Source organism: Mizuhopecten yessoensis, unplaced genomic scaffold (assembly GCF_002113885.1).
Source record: "Mizuhopecten yessoensis strain PY_sf001 unplaced genomic scaffold, ASM211388v2 scaffold5877, whole genome shotgun sequence".
In the NCBI taxonomy this organism is placed as follows: Eukaryota; Metazoa; Mollusca; class Bivalvia; order Pectinida; family Pectinidae; genus Mizuhopecten; species Mizuhopecten yessoensis.
The window spans coordinates 1,038,568-1,059,406 of record NW_018406268.1 but is presented as its reverse complement, the minus strand read 5'-3'; the positions used below and the strand labels follow the sequence as shown (position 1 = coordinate 1,059,406).

General features: G+C 35.1%; 2 protein-coding genes across 6 annotated transcripts in view; one reads left to right on the top strand and one right to left on the bottom strand.

Moving 5' to 3' along the window:
- Window positions 1-4,825, bottom strand: part of LOC110451221 (protein FAM13B-like) — a 58,490-nt gene extending 53,665 nt beyond the window's left edge. For all 5 annotated transcript variants that reach the window (XM_021499129.1, XM_021499133.1, XM_021499132.1 and 2 more), the window contains exon 1: window positions 4,701-4,825. The gene's annotated coding sequence lies outside the window, so the exon portion shown is untranslated. The remainder of the gene's footprint in view (window positions 1-4,700) is intronic.
- A 286-nt stretch (window positions 4,826-5,111) lies between these two features.
- Window positions 5,112-16,274, top strand: LOC110451220 (STAM-binding protein-like A). The gene is made up of 10 exons (XM_021499128.1): window positions 5,112-5,500; window positions 6,541-6,776; window positions 7,161-7,236; window positions 7,594-7,686; window positions 7,847-8,286; window positions 9,635-9,824; window positions 10,322-10,459; window positions 11,420-11,532; window positions 12,097-12,199; window positions 13,001-16,274. The coding sequence occupies exons 2-10, from the start codon at window positions 6,550-6,552 to the stop codon at window positions 13,061-13,063; spliced, it is 1,443 nt and encodes a 480-aa protein (XP_021354803.1). The 5' UTR covers window positions 5,112-5,500; window positions 6,541-6,549; the 3' UTR covers window positions 13,064-16,274.
- Window positions 16,275-20,839: the final 4,565 nt, after the last annotated feature.

Here is a 20,839-nt window from a genome sequence, read left to right as displayed (position 1 = left end):
CCCCCCCCCCCCCCCTCCCATTTTTGTATCATTTCTTTCACAGACAATAAGAACATTAATGCTTAAACAGCCCAGAAAAGACATTCGTGAAAACTTTGCACTTATTTGACCTTTAACCTCCAGGTCAAGGTCACAGCGACCGAACAACAGTGCATTGTACATCATTTGTGGGTGATGCAGATATACACCTTGGCGTACACCTTTAAATGCTTGCAAGTATGAGACTTTTTGACCTTTGACCCTGGGGTCAAGGTCACAATTACATAGTGAAAGTGCACTGCATATCGTTTATGGGTGATGTAGTTTTAGTTCTAGTTTCATCAAGATATCTTTAACAGTTGAAAAGTTACAGCCCGGACAAGATGTTACTGATTTTTTTCCACATGTTTGACCTTTGACCTTGGGGTCAAGGTCACAATGAACTAATGACAGTGCACTGCACATCATCTATGGGTGATGCTGCAGGTATACTTTAAGTTTGATCAAGATATCTTTAACAGTTTAGAAGTTATGCCTTGGACTAACTTCTATTTAAAAAAACAAGATGGCCAGCAAGCTTAAGGGCCTTAGCGATCACCTGAGTTATTTCATAGGTACTGGTAGCTTTATTTTATTGTTTAAGATGTGATGTGGGAATCAACATGTAAACTAAGTGAAATATGATACTTGTCATTCCATCAAAGGATAAGAATTTTAAAATATTGGTAAATGTTCCCTTTGGGGCCCCGCCCTAGCCCCTGGGGATGGGGCAGGAATCCCAATTTACAATGTAATACCCTCATCCACCAAAGATGATTCTGACCAAGTTTGAATAATTTTCTGCTAAAAATGGATCAAATATACCCAAAAGTGTTATTTCCCTAAATATACTATATAGTAAACTTTACCCCCTCCCCGAGGGAGAACGAATGGGTTCGGGGTACTAAAATTTACAATTTAAATAAAGCCCATTATGATCTTTCCATTCATGCAGAGAAAATGACTGTAGTACTTTTAAGTCTGGAGAAGAAGATTTTTAAATCATTTCCTAATTTTCCCTTTGAGCCCCAGGGGTTGGGGTAGGAATCCCAATTTTACAATTTTGTAGCCTCATCTACCAAGGATGATTCTGACCATGTTTGAAAAAATTCCATCCTCTGGTTCTTGAGAAGAAGACGAAAATGTCAAAAGTTTACGCATGACGGACGGAAAGTGATCAGAATAGGTCACTTGAGCAAAGCTCAGGTGACCTAAAAATAAACAAAGGGCCATAACTCTGTATATAGTGGGGTACAAAACCTGATTTCATAGTGAAAGAGATTCCGCATTTCCAAGATACATAGATATGGTAAGTCTGGTCAACGAAGGTGAAATAACATGGAACTTATGCTATGGATAAACTTCAGTATTAAAAATAAACAAAGGGCCATGACTTTTTATATATATATAATGGGGCACGAGACCTAATTCCAGTGCACTAGACTGCACACCTTCGGTGGGTGATACAGCATGTATACTTCAAGTTTGATCAGGATATCTGTCAATGTTTTAAAATTTACTGGCCGGACAAGAATTTACTGAAAATGTTGCACTTATTTGATCTTTGACCTTGAGGTAAAGGTCACAGTGACCTAATTCCAGTGCACTGCACACCTTCTGTGGTTGATGCAGACATACCTCAAGTTTCATCAATATATCTTTAACTGTTTAAAATGTATGGCCCGGACAAGTTGCGATTAGAAGAACCAGAGGAAGAACCAGTACTAATATACAATATGTCTCCCTTCATTCGAAGGGAAGATATAATTAAAGGAAACATAAAGGAAACAGCACAACTACACTTAATAAGAACCAAACAGGTATTCTTTAGCTTTTATGGTGAATAAATCTACAAATTGACAGTCATTATGATGGAAGAAGTTTGGAAAAATCTGTATTTAGTGCTGACAAACTTTTAAAGTTGATGTAACTTTTCACAGCATTGACTCATACCTGATTGGAGATAAGACATAGCTTTTAAAGTAAACCAACATACTGGCCAACTCTCCCTATTTAGGAGGGAGACTCTCGATTTTGAACCCTTAAATTTAGTATTTCAACCAGTGAATTTGCTCAACTTTTCCTATATTTCAAGATCTAATGATCATGATTTCATCTGAAAGAACAACTCAAAATGTGTCATTTAAAGGGTTATTTTGTCTCTAGGGGGTAGGTATATATACAAACATTTTATTTAGATTTTAATTTTGAGCATGCAGAATCTCCCCCATGGAAAGTTCAAGAAGTTGGCAAAAATGCCAACACGAAAGTCCATGAAGTACATGTCTGGTTGTCCATCTGCCAATTCTAAGGCAGTTTTGGGTGAATATTTGCATGAAACATGAAAGATATTGAAAATAAACCGATACATTGATGGACCCAACTTATTTTCAAAATTTCTTGATATCTTTCATTTGTCCACCACACAGCATTTAATGACATATTCTTCTGAAAGCTCATAATTGTTCATGGAATGTATTTCAATGATGTGCTAGCTATATATATAGTCCACCACAGGACAGTGTGATCACTATTAATGTAATTAACACCAGGTTATCATCGTTTGTACTGTTTTGTGGTTTATTTTGTTACAAATTTACTTCATTATAACAAAAGAATCAGTTAAAAGCCCAAATAATTAGGGTTTACTGGACATATCTATTCTACAAATGAATCGTGTGGTTGAAAGCTTAATTGCACAGCTCTTCAAGGTTTTATCATATGCATAGTATTTTCAATGTTTGTAAATTCCTGTTTGTTTATAATTACAGGGGTTTCATTTGTAGCCAGTACCGTAACCCCATGAAAAAAATCCTACTACAAATGTTTCACTGGCTGAAGGCTTTCATGAAAAAAAAAGGAGGACGGTTATCAGCAAGACTTGGACAAACTGGCGCTCTGGGAAAAAGACATGGAAGATGGCCTTCCACCTGAGCAAGTGTAATGTGTTGTCTAGATCTGTGAACAAGGGGAAAAACCCCCATGATCAATAATTATATCCTCCATGGGCATACACTAGAACACGTAGACCAAGCAAAATACCTGGGTTTTACAATTCAATCTAACTTAAAATGGGACTCCCACATAAATAATTTTACCGACAAAGCAAACTCCACACTTGGCTTCCTCTGTCGAAACTTAAAAAATAGGTTCAACATCAGTTACGGTACAGGCATACAAATCATTAGTCCGTCCATCCCTAGAGTATGCCTGTCCTGTTTGGGACCCATCATACACCCAGGATATATAACATCAATAAGATTGAAATGGTACAACGCAGGGCTGCTCGTTACGTACTATAAACAAAAACGTCTACACTCATAGAAAATCCAGTGTCTCCAATATGTTGAACCATCTTAAATGGTGATCCCTTGCCGACAGACGCAGAGACACAAGCCTATGTAGGATGTTCAAAATTGTAAACAATCAGGAAGCTATTAGTAAACACACTAGACTAATACCAGCAGCAACCAGGCAATCAAGGCATGCCCATCACCAATCCTTCCAAATACCACACTGCAGAACCCAGGTCAGAAACAATCCTTCTTTCCCCGATCAATATCTGAGTGGAATAAGATCCCACCAGATATCATATCCTCCTGTTCTACTACCGAATCTTTTAAATCTGCTCTCCTGTCAATTTACCCTCAAAATTAAACCTATATACATGTATATATCATTTTGGCTTTCTTGGATTCGACTAAATCTCTTTCTCCCTCATGACATTATCTTCAACTTGTTGAAGTTGGTCATTACCATTTAGAAGTAGAAGGTAATATGAAACTGTACTGAAATTAACCGCCTACTTTGTGTAAGATACATGCATATATGCAACTTGAAAAATTATTGAAACCCCTACTGTATAATATGGTCTTTTCCCATATATATCACACCCAGTATGAACCCTCTACCAATATCATTCTGTTTATTACATACTTACTAATAAAAGCTACTATCTTATGATCTATTTTTCTTTTGAAATAATGAAAAACAAAAAATGTCCAAAAGGGGTGTGATACGGGTTTTGCGGACCGATACAGGTTTTGGGGTGTGATACGGCGGGGGCTGATACGGCTTTTGGGGTGTGATATGGCGAGGGCTGATATGGTTAAGAGCAATTGTGTCGTATCGCATACATACAAAAAACCCGTATTTATTAGTAAGTATGTAATAAATATGGATATTTAACTCACAAGATTGCCACTGTAATTTTCTGTGTTAAGGTATAAGAAACCAACCTCTTTTTTATGTGACACACCTTGTTTCCATACCAATGTGTATGCCCAACACAAATATTTTAAAATCAAACAGTCATGTTTGTACTGGTGTCAATCATAAAAATGTGACTGCAGCCTTATATAGGTAGTTGCAAAAAGAATGTCGAGATAAAATCAATATATAACAAACAAACCGATTTCTCACAGTAAACACCGATCAAAAATAAGGACAAACGCTATTAGACATTTTGAATGAATGTAAACATTGAATATCAAGAAATTAAGCGATGCTGTAAATTTTCGCGGCTTCATTGATTCAGCACTGTCGCTGTCAGCTCGCCGATGTAAACATGACTCAGAATTCAACCGACTTTTTCAGACATATCTGGGCATTTTCGTTAGTTACACTGACATTTTTTACATATTCAACCCCAACATATGCCATGTGCATGTCACCATACATACCTTCAATGTTGAAATTCGTTATAATCACGTAAATGTTACACAGCCTATAACCGACAGTTGGTATCCACAGGCACAGATATTTGTAACTTTGCAAATCAGCAAACGCAAGGTCAAGACCTGTCCTGTTTCAGCCAATCAAATTCGCTGAAATCCGAATATCTTTCGTACCGATGCCATTAACGGTGATAGGCTATATTATCAGACTTTATTCCTCATTATAAATGTATAAAACACGTTCATATATTCTTTAATATGTTTATTTGAATGGTTTCGTTTAGTTTGATTAAACACATACTGAAAATAGGTTTATGTGATAATTGATAATTATAAAATATTGACGAGGGAGTCACGTTATGGGTTGATAACATTATTAATCCAAACGCAATCATCTTTTGAGCAAACAAGAGGCTTGCACAAATCCAAGCTTGAAGTGTATACTTTTTGAGTTCGAGGCCAGGACGTTATCACAATCACAAGGCAGTATTTATTTATGTGAATCCCTAGCATATTTTCGATTCATGCCGTAATTCGTTGCTTTTTGTGTAGAGACGAATGCATGTCTACTTCATTTTATGTCTGATTAGCAGAAAATATCAACGTGTGTAATAGACATCCTAGGTGTTCGAAGATTTGACCTAATATTCATGTGGGCTGTCTAAAAAATTGCATTGTATCACTTTCATCCCCATCTGAGTCAGAAGGTGTTGACAGTGTGTAATACCTCAACTTGTGCTCTGCAGACATCATGCTTATCAAATAAATACATCTAAAGTATATATAGAGGACTTGATATTACATAGGTAAGTTCTATGTGTAAATTTGTATAATTTATGAATTTAATAGCATTAAAGTTTATTTTAAATGGTTCTCAACAATGTAAGAACTGGTTCAATAATCAATATGAGCAACAGAATATAGATATACACAGTACACTGGATGCTATAAAAGAAATAACTATTAATTATTTTTCAAACTTTAAAAGACACTTCATAAATCCTTTTAAACCATATAGAGTTTAAACAAATTCAATACCTAAAAGAGGTTTAGAACTTATTATCATATGAAGTTTAGATACTTATGGTGAAAGAATATTTCAAAAAAGGAATTAATTAAAAGCATTAAATAACATGAAATATTCTGATGAGTACTGAAAAACATTTGCACTATACAAAAACCTAAGATGCTGAAACATCTGTATCCCAGTTGGGAAAAATCTGGATCATGTACATGTATATCAGACAACCTAACTCCATCCATATTAAGTGGTCCCTAATCAAGATTACAGATACTTTTGGTAATCCTGAGTAGATGGATATCGGAATACTATTGGGTATATAAATGCCAAGTGACAATTAAGATAGCCCTAATAGATAGATCTAGAGCATCCATGAAGAGTTAAGATTTGAATCCCACTTTCTTACTGTTAAATTAATACATTTGTCTACCAAATAGATTGAACCTTACAATCAGTTATAACAGTCATGTATGGTTCAACAGAGGCCTAGGTAAAGAAATTGTGTTTAAAAGAAGTAGTGGATATAAATTGGTATGGGTTGATCCTAGGTGATGAAATAGCTCTGTATTTTAATTTCTACTCATAAAAACCAACTTATCATACTTGATAATACAACATTCTGATAAGGAATAGGGAAACCCGGCCTAGGGACTTAACCCTTTCACCACTGTAGACCATAATAGGCTCATCCATATATCAATGCATGGTATTGTCTACTAAAGTTAAATGGGGATGAAAGACTTTTAAAGTGGTTACACAATTGTCAATGAAACACCTATATTTCTCAAATCTCTTTTATGAAATTTTTCTCTTTTTATATTGCAGCAAATAACTATGGCTTTAGCAGCACATGGTAGTGATGCATCACTGTTTTCTGATATCCGGGACCCAGGAGCTCGTGTTCGCAAGCTTTGTGATTACGCATGTCAGGTTGATGTGGACACCGCAATCCCACCAAAGCGCTACCTCAGATCTGGCCTGGAGATGATTCGAATGGCGAAAGTCTATGAGGAGGAAGGGAATATAGAAAGTGCATTTGTCCTCTACACAAAGTTTATATCGTAAGATTTAGGTTCTTGGATACAGAAATATCGAAACAACATGCAATTGAGACAAAATGTAATTGTTATTACATGATATTGAAATTATCTCAAAACTGATTATTGATTGAAAATTGATCAATTTATGGTTTTCAAATAATTTCCATTATATACTGATAAGGAGATAGTTTGTGGCTCTATCTATTGGGGTAACTCAGCCCTATCATTTCATTAAAGCATGTTTAGTACAACCTCTCCAAATGAGTGACCAAATCTGTTTCATGTAATTTTACTCTATCTTCTCTTTGAAAATCAGATAAGGCATGTCTGACTTTACTAATTTATAATAAAAAACCTGCATGTTTGAAAAATATTTCATATCTCTTTTTTTTTCTGTTAAACCAGATTGTTTGTTGAGAAACTTCCAAAACATCCAGAGTTTAAAAGTGCTCCGGCCACAGATGTATCGGCTGTCCGTCAGGTAACTTCTAAACTAACCTTGTATTATTGAAATATTTATTAAATCATTTTGGAAAACATTTTTCTTCTTTGTAAAAAAAGTCTTAAGCTTTTGTTCAGTTCCATAAATGCTCTTTGAGACAAAATTAATTGGAAGGTAGGGGGGNGGGGGGGGGGATGGTGGAAACACTGGTATCTCCTAGTCTGTCTGCCTGTGGACACATTGGTTTAATTTCAAGGCTAAAAATTCTGTTTGTTAACCAGAGGCTTAACATTTCTGGCTTATTGCATAAAAAACCCCACATATCTCCTCAATTATAAGGTTTATTTGTAAAACAGGTGATTCCTTGAGTAATATTTTTATTTTATTTTTTTGTAGAAAGTGAAATCAGCTTTTCCAGTTGCTGAGCAAATTAAGGGAAAACTAACGAAGAAATATGCAGAAATTGAACGCAGACGACAAGCAGAAGAGGTAAGTGTATTTATATAATCTCTCCACAGGACAAGTATTTAAATATTTGGATTTTAGTTTAACAAATGAAAATACTAATAATGCTTTTTCCATTCTCTCACCCTAAAAATGCAATATCTTACCATAAATACTTGAATAAAGTCTTGAAATCCCATTGTAGAGGAAAATTCAAGAAGAGTTGGAGAGACAGCAAGATAAAGTTCGCCAGGAGGAGGAGTTGAGACGTAGACAGCAGGAGGAGGAAGACAACTGCCTTCGTCTGGCATCGGAAGCAAAATGGATGCAAGAACAAGAGCATAGGCTGCGCGAACTGAAGGAGCAGGAAATGATGAAGAACATTGACTCCCAGTCCCAGATCCACGGTCCTACTGTGGCCAATAATGCTGACAGAACTGCACTCAACAACCAGAACACCAAACCAAGTGCACCACCGGGGGCACTAGGACTGGCCTTCATTCCTAACAACTTGGATGATGGTCGACCTAAGATTGAAAAGAACCTTTTGAATGACCCTACAAGGATGTCTTCCAGTGTACCAAACATACCAGATAGAGAACTGAAGAAAAACCTAGTCATAAGTGAGACAGACCAGCATGTAGGGTGAGTTATGTTCAGATTTTTTTTTTAATTGTTTAATTTTGAAAATTGGCTGAACTCACCTGTTTTGACAATACATGCAATTAGTGATGGAGTGTGCATGAAGACTCCTGGGAAGAAGTACATTGACTGACCACCACACACAAGACGTCAAATCTCATTCCCTATCACCTGAAGTACATTGACTGACCACCACACGCAAGATGTCAAATCTCATTCCCTATCACCTTAAGTACATCGACTGACCACCACACACAAGACATCAAATCTCATTCCCTATCACCTGACGTACATTGACGGACCACCACACACAAGACGTCAAATCTCATTCCCTATCCCCTGAAGTACATTGACTGACCACCACACCCAAGACATCAAATTTCATTCCCTATCACCTGAAAAACATTGACTGACCACCACACACAAGACATCAAGTCTCATTCCCTATCACCTGAAGTACATTGACGGACCACCACCCACAAGACATCAAATCTCATTCCCTATCACCTGAAGTTCATTGACTGACCACCACACACAAGACGTCAAATCTCATTCCCTATCACCTGAAGTTCATTGACTGACCACCACACACAAGACATCAAATTTCATTCCCTATCACCTGAAGTACATTGACTGACCACCACACACAAGACATCAAGTCTCATTCCCTATCACCTGAAGTACATTGACGGACCACCACACACAAGACATCAAATCTCATTCCCTATCACCTGAAGTTCATTGACTGACCACCACACACAAGACATCAAATCTCATTCCCTATCACCTGTGTTGGTTTATAATTACAAATGCTGTATTGCTGCTCATATTTTGGCAATAGTTTAATTTTAAGCAATTGTATTTATATCTACCAATGATTGTAAATAGGAATGAAAAAAAAACAACGTTTGACATTCTTATTCTACAAATTGAACTACACATGATATCTGGATCAGGGTTGATTACAAGAGATTTATAGAATGAGATTAATTGGTGTCATCTGTTGAATAACTGAAAGAAAACTGGTTTTAGTTAAAATGTACCAGGCTGTTACCTTGCTCATTGACTATTGGTGCTGATCAGGATGAGATGGCAAGATTTGTGTTGTTAGTGAGTGTAGATCTTAGATATACAAATACCAGATATGTACATGTTAGCTTTGGCTTGATCTAGTGGTTAAGATTCTGATTGACAGGAAACACTCTTTGCATAGAATAAACAGTCTTTATTTTGAATTCAACAGCATATATATGCAACGTTTTCCTATTGTTATTATATCTTACTTTCAATCATGTTTGGATGAATATATGTAAAATGATCATTCGGGTGAACTTGTTTGTTTACATTTCAGACCTCCTGGCGTTGACAGGACGAGTAAGCCAGCTTTCGACCACTTCACCAGTATAGGGGTGCCTGGCCTCAATAAGGGAGGTCTGAGGGACGTCTTTATCCCGTCAGACCTTGTCAGGAAGTTCCTGGGTGTGGCTGAACACAACACAATGAAAAACATAGAAACATGTGGAATATTAGCAGGAAAATTAGTAAGAGAATCAGTCAAAATGATTGTCATACTTTGACCAAGTTGTTTGAATACTGCAATTTTCTTTTGATGTTATGGGTATGTAATGTCTGGTTTCAAAGACAAATGGTGTAATTTAAAAATAGTTCTTATACTTTTTGTGCCAAAAATGAGTCAAGAATGACTATTTTTCCAGATTTATGAAGAAGATAATGTTACAAGAATTGGATTCTTTTGATAAAATATATATCAGGTTTTTTTGGAGTCCAAATTAAAAATGGTTCACTATAAGCATAATTTATTCATTGATAGACAGATAGACAAGGTCATAAGGTTGACATAAATACATCACATGTGTAATGTTTAATGATATTCACAACACAATCGGAATGCAAATATTAATTCATATTTTAGAAAAAACAATATTTGTTTTATCATTTAATCAAATGATTGTTCATTGTAAGAGTTTCTTGATGCAGTAAGAAAGTTTATGAATATGGATTCTGTTCAACTTTACAGTCCAAGAGTGCATTCTACATATCACATGTGCTGATCCCTAAGCAGGCGGGGACGTCTGACTCCTGTGTGGCTGAGGAAGAGGAAGATATTCTGATGTACCAGGACCCTCGTGACCTCATCACCCTGGGCTGGATTCATGTCAGTAATAGAGAAAAAAACTGGTCACAAGACCAGGGCAAATCATGAATGAAGGTTACCTCAAAAGACCAAGAATACAGGTTAAACGGCCAGGGGTAAATCTGTATAGAGGAATACCTGGTCATAAGACCAGGGGAAATCATGTGTAAAGAATACCCAGTCGTGAGACCAGGGGAAACGCTGTGTAGAGAAATAAAAGGTCAAACGACCTGGGGTAAATCTTGTATAGAGAAAATCCTGGTCACAAGACCAAGGGACACCCTGAATAAAGAATACTCAGCCATAAGGCCTAGGGCGTCCTGCATGAGAAATAACTGGTCTAACAGCCCAGCAGTAAATCTTTTGTAGAGAAAAACCCTATTATAGGACACGGGGAAACCCTATATAGAGAAAAACTCTATTAAAGGACACAGGAAAACCCTATTATAGGACACGGGAAAACCCTATATAGAGAAAAGCCTGATCACAAGGCCTGGAGAATACCTGTAAAGAGAATAACTGTTTAGAGGACCTGGGGAAATCATATACTTATAAAAATCTGTAATGTTTCTCGGCATAAAAAGGCTATTATATGAATTTGATGTTGGAGAGCTTTCTATCAATTAAGACCATAGGGACCCAGGAATTAAGAGACATACATGTGTGTATTTAAGACCTTTTGTGCAAGACTAGGTTGTTCCATATCTTTAAGTTTTATATTTGGGAATTTCAAAAAGAAACTGCTTTCATACTTTGTAGGGAAAGCAACATATCAATCGAATTAGTCAAGTGTACTAGAACTCTATACAATAGATGCATATTTATCTGATCAAATATTTGTAAATGAAATTAAAAGAATGAAGAAATTATTAAAAAAATACATCTTTTTGCCTATAAAGCATTGATGCATCAGATGTAGAACCTGGAACTTTAAGTTTGATTATAAAATGTTGATGTGGTAATGTCTGATTTTCGTTGCAGACTCATCCGTCACAGACAGCCTTTCTGTCTAGTGTGGATATGCACAACCAGTATGGTTACCAAGCCATGCTGCCCGAGGCCATAGCCATCGTTTGTGCACCCAAGTATAATGAGTATGTTTATTAGCTGAAAAGATTTTCACCTGCAATATGAAAATAAAAAATAAAAATACTTACATATGAAATACTTTATTGAATCATTTCGTCAACTTTTTGTCAGCTTATTTAGAACAGGGTTATTTTTGTGACAACTTGTGAGTTTAACAGGAATTAACTACCATTATAATAATGATAGTATCATGATAGAAATAATCATCATGCAGCATGTTGATTTTTTTCCTGCTTGTTTACTTCTGTTGAGAAAGAAATTTAAAAAATAATAACTGTGAATGCTGGTAAAAAGGAACTTTTTTCGTTGTAATTCTAGAAGATAAACAGTAAATATAATGTACTGATTTTTTTCTGCTCTGAAATCAACTTGCAAATGTGTAAATGAGTGTTTGATGCGAATACAGCAAATGATCCTTAACCCTTTCACCACTGTAATGGACTCATCCACATCAATGCATGGGAGAGTCTACTACAGTTACATAGGGGTGAAAGGGTTAAACAGGAAAATTGTGTATTGTTGTTAAAAGACTGATCCGTATGATTTGAGGTGTAATACTTGTTCTACAGGACTGGGATATTTACCCTGACCCAGGAGAGAGGGATGCCCGACATTGGTAGTTGTAGGGAGCGTGGATTCCATGATCATAAAAAAACGCCTCCTTTATTTGAGGTAAGTGACATTCCAGATCTTACCACTTAGTCCCAGTTTTTCGAAGCCACCGAATCATCATCTGAACCAGATGACAATGCAGATCTATCAAGTATTGAAATAAAAAAAATAAAACTGCTGAAAAAACTACATGTATAGGAATTTTCAAAATTATCATCTGAAGAAAAGAAATTCATAAACGTTTGTTAAAATTTTCTGGTATTTCTCAAAAACTGTTTTGAAAATTCGCGTAAATGACTTGTAACTACAGCTGATCAGGTCTCAAACTTGAATTTGACAAGTCAGATTGTCCACCTTATTGCTTTCCTTACAAAACTTGGAACATGACCAAAGTAAACTGGACAACAACTGGGATTATTTTTAAATTTAGAACTTCCTAAAAAGGCCTGCAACCTGTTATTATTTTTGTAGATATACAAGTAATCACTTGAATTGAACAGGATTTTTTTTCAAGATATGTGTGCAATAGAAAAGTGGTGAGATTCGAGCTCTCTACCTTAAGTCCAGGTTGCTTCATGATCCCGCGGCCTGGACTCATTTTCAAGGGGACGGCTTGGTTGAAATTGGTTAAAAACAGATACTATAAATAAGTGGTGTCAAGAGTGGTCAAGTGTTATGTTTCAGACAAGAAAAGCGAGTGAAACAGGTTTTATGTTACACAGATACAGTTTATATAATAAATAGTTTTCATCTTCTCACTGAGATGAGGAAAACTAATTATTATATAAACTGTATCTGTGTATGAGACTCGGCTCTATTGTTTTAACAAGTTTGTAAACAATTTGTTCTTTTCTTTTCCAGACTTGTTGTAATGTGAAGATGCTGGATGAGATGAGAGTAGAAATGGCAGATTTGAGAAAATGAGAGTGCTGAAAATCACAAAAATTAATTAACATCGACAGGGATCCATGTACCCTGTAAGAGGAGACCCGCCATGCCTGTTAGTGCTGAGTGTATGATCTGACTAGTTGTAGGACATTTCTAGGTCTCGATACATTTCTCTGGGACCTATTTAAGCAAACCCTGTGTAATATGGAAACCTGTTTAAGCCAGTCCTTCAGCTAGATTCTACATTGTTCATTTCTATATAAATCACCTGTGCAATCTGAATACTTGTCCATTCCAAATTGAATACTCTAAAAGGGGAATTTTTTGCATGTGGTAATGTTGGCATTGACCTCCTTAAAACTGATCATGATGTGGAAAATTTCGCATTAGCATCAGTCCTGAAATTTATATTTTATTTTTTACCTATAATCTTCATATCTATAAATGAATATTCACATGTGGAAATTTACACATTGCAAAAATTTCCTCTTTTACAGTAATACAATTTCTTTCCATGCTCTGCTGTTGATGACATGATGTAACCTGGCTTATTTCTATGGCATCACACTATTTTATATAGGAGACTGTGTATCTTGTTTAACCCTAGGTTGTTGACAGAAATTCTGATCTGGTCTTTGCTTCTTTAAACAAGTCTCACTCTATATATGCACAGAGGAATTTTTTGCTGCACAATATGACATTGATTTGAATGAAAAGGTCTTATTTTTATTGCTCTGGCAGGCCACTTTTAGATTTGAATCGTTTTATATGTAAATTTGACAGAAACTGTAGAAGACTTGACTATGACTAGGGCTGAAATGTGTTATGTTTGTTGTGCTGTATTACGGAGATAAGAGTTATGTCTATTTTTATTTGGCCTCATAGTATTACTGGTATCTCTTTCAGCTTCAACTCTTGTTCAAAACTTTTACCTGAAAAGAATACCAAACATTTATTGACAAGCTTTGTTTTGCCTAGTTAATTCTGTTGTGTTAAAAAAAAAAGTTTTTTTTGTCTTGAAATATTTTTATTAGTTCTGGTATATCTACATCCTGGATATATTTATATGGCCTTTGCCTTGTACTATGGAAGGTGTAAAGCAATGACTGGGTTAAAACACAGGGAAATACAACTGATCAGAATGGAAACAAGTGTAAACGTTCTAACCTTTTTGACAATTATATTGTGTAGTGTTTGTTGTTTGAAGGTAATGAAATTACAATTTTCGTGTTGTTTGTAAATATATTTATATCTAATGTTTAACCTGTACAATAACTTTCAATTAAATCAACCATTATTATCTGAGGTTAGCTCATCTCTGTTGTGGTACAGATTTTGTGGATGGGTGCCACAAAGGGATAAACGTGGCAGTAGATTGACTTCTAAAACCTCCAACCCGCACAACCCTGATCATCTTAACTCACACCACAGGTAAAATACAAATAGTGTATTTATCCTGCAATTAAGCCAGGGGGCGAAATACATAAAGTTTGACTGAAAGTGTAGAGCAGACCTATTGCAGGACAATGAAATAGTTTGTTAGTCTCTTTAGTTAACTTCCATTGATATGGGTGGGCTTATTTCCAGGCATGGGCTTATTGCTTGGTAATCTGTAAAAGGGAGGAACAGCCTGTACAATTGTCATCTGGAACCTGAAGTCTTATATAATTACCTTCACATACACATATTGGATAATATTATGGTTAAACGGACATGTTAACTGTTTGGGTGATGTTATTTAAAATTATACACCTGTAATCATTATGGTCACCAAGTGAAAATGGCAGGTCATTCTGAAAGGTTTGATACTAGCTATTAAGAATTCATTTTCTTCCATGACCATTATATAATAGGGTGCCTCACTCCTGATATAGTAGATAAACCTGCTTGGAGTGGTAAAGATTTTTAGTTACCCGCTAGAGGATGACACTCTGGGTGTCCTTTCATTGGTCAATCATTTAACTATGACACCACGTAACAATGCTTCGTGATGTCATCTTCCATCATAGAATCGTGATTCATGGCAATTGGTTCCCCCATTGGAAACTGACAAATGTTTTTTCTAAGGGAAACATGTTGTTTCAATGTAAAATATGAACAGGTCCCAAAACTCTCGATCGGTTATTATGTTTATCAAACTCTCATTAGGTAAATTTCAGCTTATAAAAGAAACTAGGTAAATCTAGTGTCTTTATACAAGTTGAAAATTGACTAACTTGAGTTAGATAAACATGATAACCAACCACCACTCGTTTGGGAACGTTTATGAACATGTATTAAGATTTTCAATGTACTATGTCCGGTGATAGTATCAAAAGGTTGACAAGTTATTAAAGTAAGGAAAAGTGTATATTTTGCTGCACTGAATATATATGTTCTCTATTTGTTTTACTAGTCAGCTATCTTTTGTTGTGATGCCATTGAATGTAAATCATGAAATATTTGTTGGGGAAGATTAAACATTTTTTTATGACATATTATGTTAACCATACCCACAATACATTGCTGGCATTTCTTTTGAAGATTTATGGGTGTTTTTATCATGATCATGTCATATTACATGTACCAGTATACTAAAGTAAAGAACTTTGATTCTCTGCTTATCATTGTGTTTTACCATACCATGGGATGCCATTTGAATGATGGTCAAAATAAAACCCTTTCATTAATAATCAAAACATGAATTTCTAGGAAAGGCCTTGTTAAAACTTCTGTATTGTGTGTGTTTTCATTGTACATACTAATTGTACAAGTCATATTCATGTATGTTGGCTCACCTAGTCTGAAGGAATTTTGAGCCGTTTGAAAATGTGAATTTTTCAACTGGCCAGCCCTATCATTCATAGCCTAGACCAATTGCTATATTTTTAAGATGTGATGTTATCAACTTGTGATCAACTTTCATTTGGAATTCATACAATATCATTATTCAAAAGAAAGTTTGACCTTAGAACCATGACCCTAAAACATTGAAGAATAGGTGAGCGAGACAGGCTTCTTGGGCCTCTTTTTGATAATACAAAGTTTTAACATCATCTTAATCAGTTAAAGAGCAGTCTTACAGGAAGTGGAATATGATTGTATGCATACTAGTGAGTTATTTAAGTCTGTGTAGGTGTAACAGATTTTCCTTCAAGTTCTTTCGGGGATACTTTGCCATAAAAGAGGCGCCGCAGTGGCCAAGTGGCATCTGACATTCTGCTTCCACTAGCCCTCCACTGCTAGGTCGCGGGTTTGAGACCTACGTGGGGCAGTCGCCAGGTACTGGCTTTCCTCCATCACCAAAACCTGCCACGTCCTTAAATGACCATAGCTGTTAATAGGATGTAAAAACACAAACAACCCAAACCTTAAAAAATGGGTATATGTATCTTCTACATGTACACTTACTACATGTAAAAGGTCTATTAGCAATAACAGGGTAAAAGCATTTCTGCTGCTTTAACTGTGAAGAGTTCTTTTTCACAGAACTTGAAGATTGACCTATATACTGCCCATTTCTTGATTATGCAGGCAAAGAAAAGTTATATAGCAAGTATTTGGTTATTTTGACTCCCTTGTAGATTTAGTAGTAAATTGTATCCCAAAAAAATATTATTATTAAAACCAGATATCTGGGTTTTTTGTGGTTAGTCACTTTTCAATTTGTTTTATGCTGCTGTAGAGGAAATAATCCATATTGGGCATTGCATTGTATTAAGGGTATTAGAAATATATGTAAAATGTACAATCTATTTGAGGTATACTGTACACAGGATTTAGTAAAATGTATTCGTAATAAGATGAAAAGAAATATAACAAAACCTTTTTACCTCAGCACTATTAGAAACTTGCTTTAGAAAGTACGGACATTTTAATCTAGACCTATTTATAGTTACCCCATTATTTCATGAAAGTTGTGTGTAATATGTCATTGCTAATTATGCATTGCTTCTTCTGTGATATAAAAGTGTTGAAATGTGTCATTGTAAATGGATTTATGTTACAGAAATTATCAATACCGTCGTGTTGGTGTTCCGACAGGATCGCCTTTACTTGTAGACTCGGACACAAATGTGCACCGACACATGTATTCTTAGAACTTGTAGGACTTGAGACATTTTATTTTAGGAAATATTCTTGTAAACTTTAAGAAAGTAATGAGGAATGCCAAATCGGAAACAAAAAATCATTACCAGGTAATAAAAGAGTTATTAAAATGTGATTTAATAAAGAAGTAAAAGAAAAAATGTGTTTTGGTTATTACTCCTAAACTGTCCACCTTTCATTGGGGCTGTGTAAACACATTCTTCTGTAGTTGTCAATTAGCCGATTTACTCGTTTCCTTGCGAGTTACTTGACATGAACACTACTCAAACTTCATTCCATTTCTCATAGTTACATATTCTCTGTATATCTATGTTTGATGCAATACTTGATGCTAAATATATTAGTTTCAGGTAGTATCATGTGAATGTGTTTGAACACAAAACAGCAATTGAAGGTTTATTTTGAGAGCTTTCAAAAACATGTTTCCTTTGTCAAGTAAAGACTGCAAATGAACAGCATATTGACTTGAATATGACTCACCAAGTCTAAAAGTGGAAAGTCAGTCAAGTCAGCTGTCAGAATAATGTCTAGACATTTTGTCTAAATAACACTAACACTGCAGGAAGTCGGAGGAGTGGGTAATAATGATTATGTTTAATAATTCAGTACCTTATAGTACTGTATAAGGTTGGTTAGGGAGCCACGTACAGCCCTCGCCAATCTCTTCCTTTGGTAGTTTAATTTGAGCTAGGCAATTACAGGCAGCCTCAAACTGTATTTGATACGTGTGGGTCATTTAAGCTTGCAAGTTCATGTAGATTGGAGTAAAATAAAGAATGGACAGAGAAAATATAAACCTTTGATAATGTTTATTGACGATAGGTTTACATTAATACAGTATTATCGGCATATATACACATTTTCACGAGTACCTGCAGTGTGATTTGTGACGTAGCTGGGACATCTCCCAGTAGTGTTTGTTTAGTACACTGAAGTGATGATCACACACCGACATCTACAGGAGTAAATAACAGGCATTGAGGATCCATCATATATAGCACTTTAACTAGGATTAACAACATCTCGGCCACCGCAGATTAGTTCTGCTACGTTTCTGTGAAACGTCTTCTGTTTCAATATTAATCAAGTATCTAGCTAAGCTGTAACAAGTCCAAAAGGTAAATTTGTCCAAAAGCAACATCAACAGCCTTCTGAGAATGTACTTCTTAAACAGAATAAATAATTGGGCATTTCTCCCGAAATTATAATAGTATGTACAAATTCATTTAAAAAAAAGGGAATATTTTTACAATTTTCTTTCTACAATAGTTTGAAATTACTATACATAATGGTATTGAAATACACCAGCAGAGATAAATTATGAGCATATGGTGCCTGTCAAGTGTTATACACTTAAATCACACAAGGGTTCTAGCAGAACCTACACTACTTGGCTACGGGAGGTAAAGACATGTGCATCGGCCAAAGATCATTACCACACCCACTGTAAACTGCAGAATTAGTCGGGAACTGAATGCAACATCCTTCTTGGTATTATGTATATCGTATCTGTATTCTGGTCACCTCCAAACATGGTAGATATGAAAATCCAAAGCCTTTAAAACAAGGAATTTTTTGTGCCCGTTAGCAAGGAATTGTCTTATGGACTTGTAACAAAATGTATTTACTTACAGTGCAAACTACTGAAAACATTTATTTTGCAGCGTTCAAATTTTTCACGTTAACATTTTTCCGCAAAAAATCCAACCTGCAAAATTAATAACAAGATCCAAGCAATGTTTTAGCAATAATTTCTGAGATCTACTGGGTTTGTTTTAAACATGATTTACAGCAAATCTTTCATAAATTCAACAACATTTGTGTTAGTTAATGTGACCAAACAGATAGTAGTGTATACTATTATGAAACTTTACTATACCTGTAGTGATCCCTACAGGTAACTTAATATAAGTGAGAAGTTCAGTATAATACACTTAATATCCAGTCTTTGTCGGAGGGTGATACTGCCAATTAAAATTGTAATTGGATTAGTCAATATATATTTACGATTTATGAAAAAATAAAGCAAATATTTGACAAGCGATTGTTAAGAAAATAACATTTATAACATACATCATTCTTAATCAAACTGTATAGATTAAATGCTGGATAAGTGAATTCTAAAAAAAAAAAAAAAAAAATGAACACAATAATTGAATTTTGTATTTACAATATCTTGAATTAAACAGCTGAGAGCACTTTAATAAAGCCAATCACAACCTGGTACTGGAAAATACCATAAACATTATAAATTCAACAGCTTCAGTATACCTAGAGGCTGCTACCTTACAGTTTATAACAGAGATTTTCTTATACAATCATAATGATCATTCTTTCTATCGTCATTATGCTTTTGATATGAGAATCTTTCAGGCAGTGTTTACCTGACATCTTATATTGAAAAATACATACCTTGCCGTTGTGACAATGTACATTTCTATAAACTGCAAATTATTATGAAGCTAAAAAATGTACAGAATTATCATGGAAATGATTAGCAATCTGTTTTTTAAATTTAGTTCAATGGCAGATTCCAAATTTACAGATTAAAAAAGTAACAAAAACAATAATATGTTAAATGGCTTGATTTAGTAATAAACTCATCATCAAATAGAAAGCATCATTATGTCTTATTTTTGCTTTTATCAAAAGAAAATTACTCGAAGACTACAATAGGTTTCAAATATCACAGAGTTGACGAATGACTATTACTGGTCCAATTCTCTGGTGTTTTCTACATATCAGGTATACAAAATGTGTAATACCAAATGTGAAAAAAATAAAAATAATCAACATTTCTCCGAACCTGTTGTTGAATCATTCCATATATCTCCAATAACTGGCATTGACATTAATACAAAGCAAGTATCCAACAAATTACCTCAGGTAATATTTTCATTCTCAAAATATTAAACATGCACTTTTGTGGCATGGTCACAATACTGAATGTCAAAGTGACATGAAAATCAAAGAAACAATCTATTAACAAAGTCGAGGAAAGCCCAAAACTTTTTGCCATTTTGTACATGTGTAAGACAACACATCAATTACATGTTATAAAAGGGAAACGTGAGTTCTACATTATATGATGTAGACCAGCTCACAATACTTGGTATGCAGTGACCTGTAGGAGTAAAAAGTAGTTAAGTACAGGTGTACTGACAGAGTACCATAGGTTTAAATGTGTAAATTATTTGTGTTTACCTTAGAAATTTTCGCTCGATTAAAATATCTATCATTATTACTAAGAAAGTTTTGCCAAAATTGTTAATTGAGATTGGAAAAAAAATCGGATGCAAAACTTAATATCTGTGCATTTTGTTTCTGTAACAGACATACAATCTATATCATTCACATTTAAACATTTGCTTGGTGTACTAAATGAGGTGCCAATGCTTTTTGATTGCAAACAGCAAAATTAAATACACCACAAATAATTAACTAAACAGTACCAGGGGAGGTAACCCAACAGTCTCCCATGGTATAGGGATTCTGAATAATGGTAAATAAATAAGCAACATGATAATTTAGTAACGAGAACAATAATCATGATCTATTTGCTTGCCAAAACTGTGAAAACATTGCTAAAATCAAAGACTACCGGAGTACTTGGGTGGGGGGTATATTTGCGACAAAATACAGAATACAGAATGCTTGATGCCATAAACTGTTAGCTTCTTGATCAACAATAGCGTCGTGTATTATTCACGGAACAATTACATT